Genomic DNA, 11918 nt, shown 5'->3' with positions numbered 1-11918 from the left:
CAAGAATGGAAGCAACACAACTTTCTAGTAAGTCCCAAGAGTTGGGTTTGGTGTTGGTGATTAAGATAATAAAGAACCATAAAGAGATAAAGCGTTTTGGTATACGAATATTGAAGAAATATTAGCATCCACGAAGAGAAGAAGAAGAACTAGAAAGATCAGAAAGTTCTATCAGATTTAATGAAGAAAGAAGAAATTGTGAGGATTTAACAATTGCATGATTTTCAATAATTTTGATTTCTATATGTTTCCTTTAAAAACTTCGAAAATTCAATTTACTCCAAACTTTGTTTAAAAGTTCAATTAATTATTGAGAACACATTGAGTGCTAATTTGAATGTTTGGCTTATTATATCTGAGAAATTAAATTGTAAATAATCTATGAATAATCTATGAATTTTCTATTTAACAAATTTGGGCTAGTTTCAAGTTCCATGCCTTAAACTGACTTCTCAGGTCCAATTTATCAGGGCCAGCGCCTAGGCTACGTCACTCTTCGTGTAAATTAAAAGGAGAAAGTATAAGAGGAGTACTATTTGGATTAAACAAAATAATTCTAATTGAGTTATTTTAATTTGATAATTTAATTTAATTTTTAAAATAATTTAATTTTATTTGATTTTATATTTTTTAAATTTTAATTATTTTAATTTGATTTAATTTAAAAAAAATTGAGTGAATTAAATTAAATTAAATTAAATTATTTTATTAATTTTTAAATTAATTTAATTTTATAAAAAATTTATAAATTATATGTAATTTTATATATATAAATAATTTAATTTTATTAATTAATAATTATTAAATTTAAATTAATATTAAAATTAAATAAAATAAAATAAAAATTAAATCTAAAGCAAAAAATTTATTCAAACTTAAAAATTAAACATTTTAATCGAATTGAATTAAAATAAAATAATTTAATTTAATTTAATTTTTTAAATATAATAATTAAATTAATTTAATTTTATTGATTCTCAGTTTTGAACCGAATATCAAAAGCTATAAAAATATAAAAATAACGTAACAATTTTCCAAGGTCCACCAAAACGATACTTCTTGCCAAGAACTGGTCCTTCTTTTCCGTCCCGAAGACGAAGTTCCCGGAAAATAAGTCTTTCCTGGGAAAAAGAGTTCCCGGAAGCCATGGGATTGAAACGAAAAACTCTCAAACAGGGTACTTAATTAAAGATTGGATTAAAAAGAAAAAAAAAATACACCTTTCTAAATGTTCCTCCCTTCACCAAGAATCCAAGATGAATCCCTTGTCTAGATTCCTTTTCTGCATCTAGAATCTCTCTTTTCTAGCTTTTTAAATTATATACTGGTGACATGTTAAAGCTGTGGAAATGGTACCAGAATTGCTTGGCGGTGCATCCAGTTAAGACGCAGGTGATTAGCTCAGGCTTTATTTGGGGTTTTGGCGATATAGGTGCCCAGTCCATCACCAAATACACTGCCAAGAAGAAGCAATGTCAAAAGGTACGAATCAGCTTACCCATCACTTTGATTCGAATTCCAATTCAATGCTGAGATCTTAATCATCCTTTTTTGATATTGTCCCTGGCGTAGGCAAATGGGTGTTACTTTCTTTTCCTAAAAAAAGAAACAAAAAATTGTTCATGGCAATATGATTTATCTTGGTTGTTTGAACAAAGGGATATCTGTCAGAAATTTTCTATTTATTTCTTTATCTGCTTGATGTTGTTCATTAGTGGAGCAATTGGGAAGTCTCTTTCTGATCATTGAAAATGTTTTGGTTTGGCATTTTCTTCTTGTTTTTGACATATAAATTTCTTGTATACTTTCTTGGATTGAATAAAATCTTAGTTTTTGATATGTGGTGATCAGTAGCACTTAGTGTGTCTTTTCACTAATCATCATCAAATAATAAATCTCCAAATCCTTCCAGCTATAAATTTCTTCGCTACTGCTCCAGGAATAGGCATCTAACTTGTCTTCATTGATGATGGAAAGAATTGTCTTTAGCACTAGGTTTCTATTCTAGTACATGCTCTTAAATTTGTTCTGATGTATTTGATGATGTTTGTTAAAGGAAAGAAATGGTTCAATGCACAAATGAGTTGAAATAATTAATTATGAACTGAAAATTTTTTGTGTTTATTCAATCTATATTCATCTTGCTGTTGTAGTTTGCTCCTTCACCAGGTCGCTCTGTTTTAAAAATGATGTGATTTTTACTAGTTTTATAATGCTTTCTTTCAGCTTTTAGAGCTACTCTTTTGTATACTTGTCATGTATGTAGGACCAACATTGTTGGTTATGTCCACTTCAGGTTTAGCAGTTTGTGGTTGTGGAACATACACAATATGAAAATGGTGCAGGCAGCTAATATAACCTCGATTTTGTATGAGAATTAAGAACAAGCTTAGTAGTCTTTAAATTTATTTATAATGGGATTCACGCTAGATCAAAATTGAAACAATGAGTGCACGGATCTTGACACAAGTATTTGTTCTAAAGATTGTTAGACATAGTTATCAAAGGCTCAAGGCGCACCAAAGCACCAAGGGGTCTTGGAGCCTAGGTGCAAGGCGCAAGGCGCAAGGCGCAGGCCTGAGCGAGCCAAGGCACAAATATAAAAAAAAATATTAAAAATTAAAAAAATTATAATTATGCTATCACACCTCAAGTAACATAAAAGTACATAATAATAACTAATAAATATGCAAGTAATAATAAGTTTATAATCCAAAAGAGGTAAAAATAAACTACTAAAAGTTAAAAACACTAAAATACTACTAAAAGTTAAAGTTTAATAAATTAGTAAACTACTAAATGTTCAATCCACATCAATAGAAATATCAAAATCCTCTTCATCATCTTCACTATCTTCCTCATACTCATTTTCCAAATCAATATCTTCATCATCATGGCAGCCCCTGCAGTGCAGGAACAGTGCATGAGAGAGAGAGAGAGAGAGAGAGAGCATGGCAGCCTCAACAAAAAAAAAAGATGTAGAAGAAGAAAGTGCAGTGCAGAAACAGTGCAGGAACAGTGCAGAAAAGAGAGAGTGAGAGAGAGAGAGAGCATGGCAGGCCCCCACCCCCCTCCCCAAAAAAAAAAAGAAGCAGAAAAAGAGAGTGCAGCTTAGGAAAGGGAGAGAGAGAGAGAGAGAGAGAGAGAGAGAGCATAGCATTGGCAGCGAAAAAAAAAAAGACACAAGAAGAAAAAAATGCAGCACAAGAAACAGAGGAAGAGAGAGAGAGAGAGAGAGAGAGAGAGAGAGAGGAGAAGAAGAAGAAAACAATAAGAAAACAGTAAAATTAAAATATACATACCAGGTTTGTTTGATCTCTCCCTTCCCTCCTCCTCCTCTTCTTCTTCTTCTTCTTCTTCTTCTTCTTTTTTTTTTACTGGCTGCTGGTCTAGATAAGCCTTAAAAAAAAAAAAACCCTAGCTTATACATATCTAGCGCCTTGAATCATTGGGGCGCGCCTTGGTGCTCCTCGGTGTGCCTCTGTGAGGTGGTGCGCTTTGCCTGTCCCGAAGCGCCTGGAGCTATGCCTAGTGCGCCTTGTGCCTGAGGCGCGCCTTTGATAATAGTGTCTTTAGACTCGTTCTTATAGAAGATTGAACTTATCGCAATTACATCCTATGATAATTTCAATTTTTTTCCTCCTATGATAATTTCAATTTTTCCCTTTCTCAAAAAATTCTTGATATGTGTGTTGATCAAACATAAAGATACTGAAGCTTATCCCCCACAACCATTTGTAGGTTTATCCTGAACTGAATGTGATCGTTGTATGATGTAATATGGTGAAGGGGACTTCTTAGATGCCAGTGGCTCTAAAATTGTTGCTGAGCTAAAAATGAAAAAGAAAAATTAAAAACAAAGAGATTGCAGTCCATAAAGTTTATAATTTTAGTATTTAGGCCTAATGCCTTCCCATTTCTAATTATCTTCATAATAGTATGGAAAATTGGAAATACAGATATGTCAACTCATTTTCTCTCCTTTATGTCATGTTATTTGGTCTGATACTTTATCGTTGACCGGCTTATTATGTTTGATTGGTCTCTATTCAAATGGCAGGAGTTACAAGACAAAGAAAAAGGATTAAAGATCAATTGGAAACGAGTAGCAACCACAAGCTTGTTTGGATTTGGATTTGTTGGACCAGTCGGCCACTTCTGGTGAGTTCTCCTCTTGCTTTCTTTAGCACATTTGTGTGGATTTTTTAGAGTTCTTGACCCTGACTAAATCTTATTAGGATAGGTTTGAGTTTAAGATATAATACTTGTATAGAGGATAGATTCAGGTAGTATATACGATACAGGTTCAGGTATCTCCAATTTTAGTGGGTACCTTGCACTTGTGAAGACTATTAAGCATGCAATTCATTAGTCAAAAGTGAAAAGGGAAAAAGAGAACTGAAAGTATTCTTCTCAAAGTCGTCGATCCTAAGGCTCTGATAAGAGATTTTTAATTTATGGAGCATCATACCAATGGGTGGAGGGTTGAACTTTGCTGGTGTTGTGTATAAAATATATTTCACTCATTTGTTTCTCGTTCATCATTCTTAGGTATGAAGGGTTAGACCAATTTTTAAGGTTTCGACTTCTACTGCGTCCAAATTCCTTTCGATTTGTTACTACTAAAGTAGCAATTGATGGTTTCCTGTTTGGGCCACTGGATTTACTTATATTTTTCACATATATGGGTTTTTCTACTGGAAAGAGTGTTCCTCAAATAAAGGAAGACCTGAAGAGGGATTATCTCCCAGCTCTGATTTTGGAAGGAGGCGTATGGCCAGTTGTTCAAGCTGCAAATTTCAGATTTGTACCGGTGAGATATCAGTTGTTATATGTCAACTTCTTTTGTTTGTTGGATAGTTGTTTCTTGTCATGGATTGAGCAACAAGAAGATGCTCCTTGGAAGCAATGGTTCAAATCTTTTCGGCCTTTGAAGGACAAAACAGGTCAAGGTAGATGACTCATGCTATCCCTTGGAAGCATTCATTTATTGTTCTCAATCCCCTGTTGGATGAAGATAGCATTTCAATTTTTTTTTCTTACTAGGTATTGTATAAAAACATCAGATGGGGTTTTGTATGCCTTCCTTCAGGCTTCCCTAACTTTGGAGTCTTAAATGTAAACAATACATGAAAAATATGTTAGAAAATATGATTGCTTATTAAAATGAAGTCTCACTGGTGCAAATCTGTGTCACCAATTGTTTCTCTAATGTCAAATGAAGCAGTACTGAAGAATGTACTCGTGACTGAGGCTGTGTATGAACTCAGCAATAAGGTCACCCACTGCAGGTATCTTCCTCACCTGACTGGTGATCAAAAGCAAATTGGATGTAAATATGTTCTGCTGCAAAATAGAACTGGATGCATCTTGAAGCGGTTCAGAGCTTGATGGTAGGGTAGAAGCTTATAATTGTACAAGTAATTTTATGTATGCTAATCCTAATTGACAACTGCTGGAAGTGAAAACAACCTGAGTGGAATTGTTATATAATCTGTTGCAAACGCTGAACGCCCAGATTTTGAGTTGACTTTTTTAACTTAGAACTTTGATCGCTTATGAACTTTAAGAGAATTGAAAACCAAAAAGAACTAGAAGGGATATGTGGGGGGTGGGTGGTGGGTGGTGGGGGTAGCTGATCACATAATAATCAATTCAATAAGCCGTGTACATAAAAAGGAAACTGAACTATATCAGATGACAGAAAGGGTAATTGGTCGTCAAAGGTTACTCTAAAACCCAAGCATTATCATTGTCTTCGTAGTGGTTGCGCATCTATGGGGCAGTTTATCTGCTGCCAGTATCACTACTTGAGCTAGATGGGTTAAGACCATACTCACTGGTGGTTCCACTGTACGCACTGGCGCCATGCCGCCAAGTGGCTAGTTCCATGTTGTGTTTCTTTATGTCTTGCTTGTATTGAAAGTTATCATAAAAAGAACTGGCAGAACCATAGAAGGTGCTATGTCCAGGCCTTGTTCCTTCATAGAGATCCATTGCAGAAATATCTCCTTCTAGAGCACGAACTATCTGCTTGATTTGAAATAAGTTTGTAATATTTCTGTCTTAATCTTTTGGCGTTCATCACAAGGAAAGAATCCAGTAGGATTTGGCTAAAGAAAGTAAAAGAAAGAGTTACCTGGCTCATTCTCGGTCGAAGCCATGATGAATGGCGCACACAAGCAGCAGCACAAGCAACAGCACAAGCAACCATGCTGGCCATCTCACTGGTATTATAATTGTTCTCTAATCGTGGATCAAAAACATCTCTGAAATTGCCATAAATCGTGGATCAACAACATCTCTGAGATTGCCATATTCTAAAGATTGGTTGAGCAAGGGCCTAGCCTAAAACACCAATATCATCCATCTCGTTAGAACAAAGGAGGAACAGGGTTCCCTATATACAGTAATGGCCATGTTGATCATAGATAGGAGATTCAAAAGTAGATGAAGAAAGAGACTGTCCCAGGAATCCAGTGCTTCTCTTTTTACAGAGTTAATGTCACTGATAGGTGGACGTCCAGTAATGAGCTCTAGAAGCATGATACCATATGAATACACATCTAATTTCTCTGTTACTCTGGCACTTGATGCATACTCTGGTGCCAAGTACCTAAAAGCAAAGTAAGCACGTTTTAATAAAGGAATATCTAGGATTCGTTGAGGCTATCAGCTATCACCGTCTATGAAGATCATGAAGTGGAAAATTTGGAGTTATAACAATAAGTTAATTATCTTCTTGTTCCTGCATTAAAACTAAAATAACTTGGAATTCATTACTAGACAACTAGGTGTGAGAAAGTACAAGATTTGGCACTGTAATAATCAATGAAATATGATCTTACCCAAAAGTTCCCACCACTTGGGTGCAAGTGTGACTAATTATAGACCTAGTATCAGAAAAACTTTTGGCAAGTCCAAAGTCAGAAACCTGAAATTAAAAGGTTGGTTTGAACCTTGTGAGCAGACTTATAGCTACTTCATGAATCATTGCAATGACAAAATTGGTGCAGCAACTAGTACCTTTGCCTCAAATTTATGATCAAGAAGAATATTAGCTGCCTTGATGTCACAGTGAACAATTGTCGGGTTGCCTGATTGCAATGCATTTTTCAATTTTAGGGGAAGTAAGCATCCTCTAGAGCCAAGATCTTACAACTAAGGAAAGCACGTAGAAATCTGAGAATACTCACAATCCTCATGGAGATATGCTAGTCCTTTTGCTGAACCAATAGCAATTTTCAATCTAGTTGCCCACTCCAAAACAGGTTGCCCAATTCCTGCCAAACATTATTCTTTTCCTAAATGTTGCTAAAGAAAAAGAATGTTGCAGCAACATCTATCACAAAACTACAATGAAGAATTATTACTAGAATAGATAACAATACCATGTAAATGGAATTCCAAGGTGTTGTTTGGAACAAACTCATAAACAATCAATCTCTTAGTCCCAGCTATGCAGTACCCAATCACTGAAACAAGATGTATAAGATGTACCCTACTGATTATCTCAATCTCTGCTTGAAATTCGCGATCCCCCTGCCTGCTTCCATCCTTTAGCTGTTTAACTGCAACTTCTTGGCCACCACGAAGGTATCCTTTATGAACATATCCAAAACCACCTTCTCCAATAAGGTTGGTCTCTGAGAACCCTTCTGTGGCTGCTACTAGTTCATCGTATGTGAAACTTCCACTTGATCCCGATGCAAAACAAGGGTTATTAATTAGCAATGGATATTCAAGCACCGAGTTCATGGACAGAGAACCTCTACTGCCGATTGAAGGAGGTGGCTGAGAAAAGGTCTCAACCAGCTGAACACTTGCAGAGTTATCTAACAATGCCAAACAAGAGGAGAAACCATGTTAGCAGATCAGATTTATGTTGAGCAAATGCAACAAATACTTTCAGCTTTTAAAATTCTTTCATGATCAGAGGAACATCAGTAATTGTTACCTTTTGGTTCCAAGCTGGCAGTTCTATGGTAGTGCTCTGCATCTGGGGTGGAATCCTTTGTTCCTCTCCTATATTTGTTGCAAATGCAAATGAGTACGAGAACAAGCAATAGAAAAACTCCACCAATGACACATCCATCCTTAAGTCCCATTGATAAATGAGATTGTTTTGAGCTCACTGGCAGACTTCCATTTTTAAATGGCAATGACAAAAGCGGTGGAGATTTCACGGAAGAAGAGGGTGCTGTAGGAGGCAACAGTGGGAACGCTGAGGGTGGACGGAGATTAGGCCTGGCTGGCGGGAGCACATTGGTTGGTGGTCTAGACCTGACTGAAGGCGGAGGAGAAGGTGCTTGTGCTGTTGGCAAAGGTCCTGGTGTTGTAGCTTTTGGCGTTAATGGAGTTGATAAAGGTGGCAAAGAAGTTGATGGGTGTGACGGAGATGCTGCAGGAGGTGGAGGAGAAGTAACTGACCGTCTTCGAGGCTTCACATGAACTGTATGAGTGGATGTGGACATGGGTGTTGGAGCAGCAACTGATATAATAGGAGCAAATGCAGGTTCTGGAAATTTCAGTGTGTGGCATGGCAACTGGGGGTACTAAATTTGCAGGTGGCGGGGCAGCCCCAACAGGAGTGGTGTATGGAGATAGTGACGATGCAAATGGTGTTATTCGAGACAATGGTGATGGTGGGTTGGCACTGTGTACCGCCGGTGGCAGCGACCGTGGTGAGGGTGGCAATGACCATAAAACTGCTTGTGATCCCGATGGTGCATAAGGCATTATTGAATATTATCCTGAAAGGGCTTATTTAAGCGTTGCTTTTGAGTGTGCATACACTTGTAGATCTAACTCACCCTCATTTTTGTTGGTGCAATTCATAGTTGCATTCGATCCTATGACAATCAGTGATCCTCCAAGCCACTAATAGAACCACTACTGTCGAAAATAATAAACAATGTGGCTTCTTCATAGAGTTCCTCAGGCAGCTTCTGTGACCATATGACTGGTGGATTTTGCATGTTTTTTATGGCAGTATCTGTGCCCCTCTAAAACCCTTGCTCGCATGAATAAGCTGTTAAACTAAACTAACACTGCAACAATCCTCTGTCCTTAATCACAGGCCAAATACTCACCAAAAAGACGAGTAAAAATTTACTAGAAATTGTTTATTATTAAAATTTTATTATTAAAAAAAAATTGACAAGAAAACCATAGCTTAAAATTTTGATATTTCGGATTATGAGTGGGCATTGGAAAGTATAACATATTTTCATCAAATATGAGCTTCGAAGCATGTGCTCATCTGTTATTCTTTCTACTGATGTGGTATTCTTTCTACTGATGTGGTGAACATTGTCGTTTGCTTGGATCTTGTCAACCGTAAACATACCCCTAAGATAAGTGAAATAATCAGGGTTTTAATGTCTTCCATAGACAGGAACCGAGGAGAAAATTTTATCAATTAACTTCAACTGAAACAGATAAAATAAACAATACCATTAAGTAATCTGCACAAGCACAAATCCTCAATGAAAAGCTTTTACAGATCTTAAAAATCTTCTGATAATCCTTGATTCCATGGCTCAGTGAAAACCAAACTATGGTGGTTAGATAAACTCAATCCATTGACTTGCTGGCGTTAAGGTTTCTCAAGTAGATCATATCCCCTCATTCTATTTTGACTAAGAAGATGATTCCTCCCCTCTACTTGAGGAATTCCTGTCAATCGATGTGCTGCTTTCATATGCTTGCAGCATATCCTTAATCAATGCTTGTAAATGTTCACTGTTTCCAAATTCAACCACCTTCAGACTTCATTCCCAAGTAAAGAGGTTGGCTCAATTGTGCCAGTATTATCCTTCCAAGGTAACACAACTATTTAAGCATATAGCTTGGTAGCAACTGAATTGAAGAAACTAAAATCCAGCCAATTTCATATCCTTCACTATCAAATCCAATTTCTCTGTCAACCCAGCCCTTCGATACCCAGCAACTAATAAATCATAAGTCGACCTTGTGAGCTTATAATAACCCTTAATATGTTCCATAAACAAGTCTAGTCTGTCATAAGCTTCCTTGCTGAAGTACGATGAAATTACCTTCTCAACATCATCTGGGCTCCTAAATATCATCTCTTGACTCATCATCCTCCCCACAGAGTATTCAACATCATCCAATCTATCCAGTTTGGCGTACAATCTTATAAGTCCACAGTGCAACCGCAACAAAGCTTCACCTACTTGATTTAACTCCATTAAAGTTTCAAGTAGCTTCTCCATTTCGTCCACTTTCCCAAGTTCATAATACAATTCCACAATCTTCTCAATCATATTCCCTGAAATCTCAAACTTGCATTCCAGCAAAAAATTCAAAAAATCTCTAACACGGTCACACTTTCTGCGTTTGCAAAGCCCTTCAAGCACATATTCCAATATGCACACACTAGGCATAACTCCCACTGATATCATTTCTTCATAAAATCTATCAGCACTATCAAAATCTTTTGTCCTAACAAAAGCAAAAATGACAGATTCATAGTTCTGTAGATTTGCAGGGAACCCAGCAGCCTTTTTTGCTGCAAACCATGCTTGCATTTTATCAACATCTCTTAAATGTGAAAACCCCAATACAAAAGTATCATAAGTCTGAGAATTAGGTTTATATCCCTCAGAGTTCTCCATTATCTGAAACAAACTAAGAGCAGTTATCACAGTACTTGTTGAGGACAAGCAAGCATGTATAAGGGAATTGAAATCAGTAGCACTGGGTTTGATTCCACTAGCCTCCATGGAAGTAAAAAGCCGCAATGCAAGTGAAACATTTTGAATATTTGCACAGAGTGATATTAGATCGGAGTACTGATTATGGTCAATCTCATCATCCTTTCTCTCCAATCTCCACTCTAAAACCTGAGCAATCAACCAACAATGTTTTTATGAGCAATTGAGCACAACCTAACTTAACTTTTACACTCTCTTCTGTTTGCCAAATGCCAATAAAGCTAAAAAAATGGAGATTAATATCCTAAAAATAATTCTTAGAAATAGTAATCATTATAAGCTTTCAGCAAAAGAAAAATGAAACACCCAGTAGAGAAAAGTTCACCAGATGATCCATCAAAACACCTGAAACACATACAAATCAAGAAAAATGAATTCCCATTATTTCTGTTTGATGATAACTATTTCAGACTCGATTTTCCAGGAAACAAACAGCCGCAAGAGGAAGTAAGGAAAAAGAATGAGCAGAGAAAGATATAAAAGACATGAAAAGTACTTACCAATCGAGCTTTCTCAGGCGAGGAAGATGAAAGATTGGTAACGAGGGTATTCCAAGAAAATTCGAAACTATTGAGAGTAAAAGGGTGTTGAGAATCAAGAGTAGATTTGATTTGGGAGATCGGTAGACGAAGCAACTTGACAAGCAGAGGATTAGAAGAGTTGCAGAAAAAGGAGCGTTGTAATTTGTAAGGGACGATCAAAGATTGAGACCTTAAACCCACTGAAAATACCCTCATTACCATTGCCATATTTTCCTTTACTAAGGCTCAGGCGGCCTCAAGGCTTCGCTGCTGCTGCTAATTAAATTGTGTTTAATTCCATTTTTCGAAAACGGTTTAACCAATGTCTCCATTCAAAGGCCCAAAATAAAATAAAAGGAAATTACTATTTAATTTTTTATTCTAAAAAAATTAATTATTTAATTTAACAAAATAATTAATAACATATTACTTGCTTGAATTTTCATGTTGAAATTGTCATTGTTGGAATTCCCATTCCTTCAAGCTTCTTATCAAAAATTACTTCTATAGGAATTACATAATTCAAAGTTTAAAAAATAAAGATTATATAATTGTATTTGTCAAAACACAGATTCACACTAATAATTAAAATAATAAAATACACTAAAAATTATATGAAATAAAAATAAAAAGACTAATTAATATATTTGTAAAATAA

The 11918-nt window shown here is 36.0% G+C and overlaps 3 protein-coding genes across 6 annotated transcripts; 1 reads left to right on the top strand and 2 right to left on the bottom strand.

The window, feature by feature from the left end:
* Nucleotides 1-1023: 1023 nt before the first annotated feature.
* LOC110646171 (uncharacterized) lies at nucleotides 1024-5171 on the top strand. Its single transcript, XM_021799527.2, has 3 exons — nucleotides 1024-1482; nucleotides 4061-4161; nucleotides 4552-5171. The coding sequence occupies exons 1-3, from the start codon at nucleotides 1333-1335 to the stop codon at nucleotides 4958-4960; spliced, it is 660 nt and encodes a 219-aa protein (XP_021655219.2). The 5' UTR covers nucleotides 1024-1332; the 3' UTR covers nucleotides 4961-5171.
* A 501-nt stretch (nucleotides 5172-5672) lies between these two features.
* On the bottom strand, nucleotides 5673-9591 carry LOC110646169 (proline-rich receptor-like protein kinase PERK1). 2 transcript variants are annotated; one of them, XR_009148282.1, is made up of 9 exons: nucleotides 9457-9591; nucleotides 7958-9351; nucleotides 7392-7835; nucleotides 7197-7283; nucleotides 7027-7097; nucleotides 6849-6934; nucleotides 6470-6616; nucleotides 6140-6349; nucleotides 5673-6030 (listed from the first exon to the last, which is right to left on the bottom strand). XR_009148282.1 is itself a non-coding variant. In XM_058145782.1 (8 exons), the coding sequence occupies exons 1-8, from the start codon at nucleotides 8472-8474 to the stop codon at nucleotides 5788-5790; spliced, it is 1755 nt and encodes a 584-aa protein (XP_058001765.1). In that variant the 5' UTR covers nucleotides 8475-9292; the 3' UTR covers nucleotides 5673-5787. The 2 variants fall into 2 exon arrangements, 1 of the variants encoding a protein (XP_058001765.1); XM_058145782.1 differs by lacking the exon at nucleotides 9457-9591 and having other exon boundaries at nucleotides 6140-6294; nucleotides 6465-6616; nucleotides 7958-9292.
* On the bottom strand, nucleotides 9440-11564 carry LOC110646170 (pentatricopeptide repeat-containing protein At2g30780). 3 transcript variants are annotated; one of them, XM_058145783.1, is made up of 3 exons: nucleotides 11240-11564; nucleotides 10743-10868; nucleotides 9440-10643 (listed from the first exon to the last, which is right to left on the bottom strand). In XM_058145783.1, exons 1-3 carry the CDS (start codon nucleotides 11486-11488, stop codon nucleotides 9876-9878), a joined length of 1143 nt encoding a protein of 380 aa, XP_058001766.1. In that variant the 5' UTR covers nucleotides 11489-11564; the 3' UTR covers nucleotides 9440-9875. The 3 variants fall into 3 exon arrangements, with proteins under 3 accessions (XP_058001766.1, XP_021655218.2, XP_021655217.2); XM_021799526.2 differs by adding an exon at nucleotides 11065-11084 and having other exon boundaries at nucleotides 9440-10868; nucleotides 11240-11381; XM_021799525.2 differs by having other exon boundaries at nucleotides 9440-10868.
* Between the last annotated feature and the right edge of the window lie 354 nt (nucleotides 11565-11918).

This window comes from Hevea brasiliensis, chromosome 4, assembly GCF_030052815.1.
Source record: "Hevea brasiliensis isolate MT/VB/25A 57/8 chromosome 4, ASM3005281v1, whole genome shotgun sequence".
Lineage (NCBI taxonomy): Eukaryota > Viridiplantae > Streptophyta > Magnoliopsida > Malpighiales > Euphorbiaceae > Hevea > Hevea brasiliensis.
The sequence above is the reverse complement of the archived record's forward strand: the minus strand, read 5'-3'. Positions and strand labels throughout refer to the sequence as shown.

What these genes read in the sequence shown, in the direction of transcription:
- LOC110646171 (XM_021799527.2), top strand. Translation starts at nt 1,333, where the DNA reads ATGTTAAAGCTGTGGAAATGGTACCAGAATTGCTTGGCGGTGCATCCA. An exon ending in AGAAGAAGCAATGTCAAAAG is followed by an intron (nt 1,483 to 4,060) that starts GTACGAATCAGC and finishes TTCAAATGGCAG; the next exon opens with GAGTTACAAGACAAAGAAAA. An exon ending in GGACCAGTCGGCCACTTCTG is followed by an intron (nt 4,162 to 4,551) that starts GTGAGTTCTCCT and finishes CATCATTCTTAG; the next exon opens with GTATGAAGGGTTAGACCAAT.
- LOC110646169 (XM_058145782.1), bottom strand. Translation starts at nt 8,474, where the DNA reads ATGTCCACATCCACTCATACAGTTCATGTGAAGCCTCGAAGACGGTCA. An exon ending in TGCCAGCTTGGAACCAAAAG is followed by an intron (nt 7,836 to 7,957) that starts GTAACAATTACT and finishes TGGCATTGTTAG; the next exon opens with ATAACTCTGCAAGTGTTCAG. An exon ending in CTTGGAATTCCATTTACATG is followed by an intron (nt 7,284 to 7,391) that starts GTATTGTTATCT and finishes AATGTTTGGCAG; the next exon opens with GAATTGGGCAACCTGTTTTG.
- LOC110646170 (XM_021799525.2), bottom strand. Translation starts at nt 11,488, where the DNA reads ATGGCAATGGTAATGAGGGTATTTTCAGTGGGTTTAAGGTCTCAATCT. An exon ending in CGCCTGAGAAAGCTCGATTG is followed by an intron (nt 10,869 to 11,239) that starts GTAAGTACTTTT and finishes TTGATTGCTCAG; the next exon opens with GTTTTAGAGTGGAGATTGGA.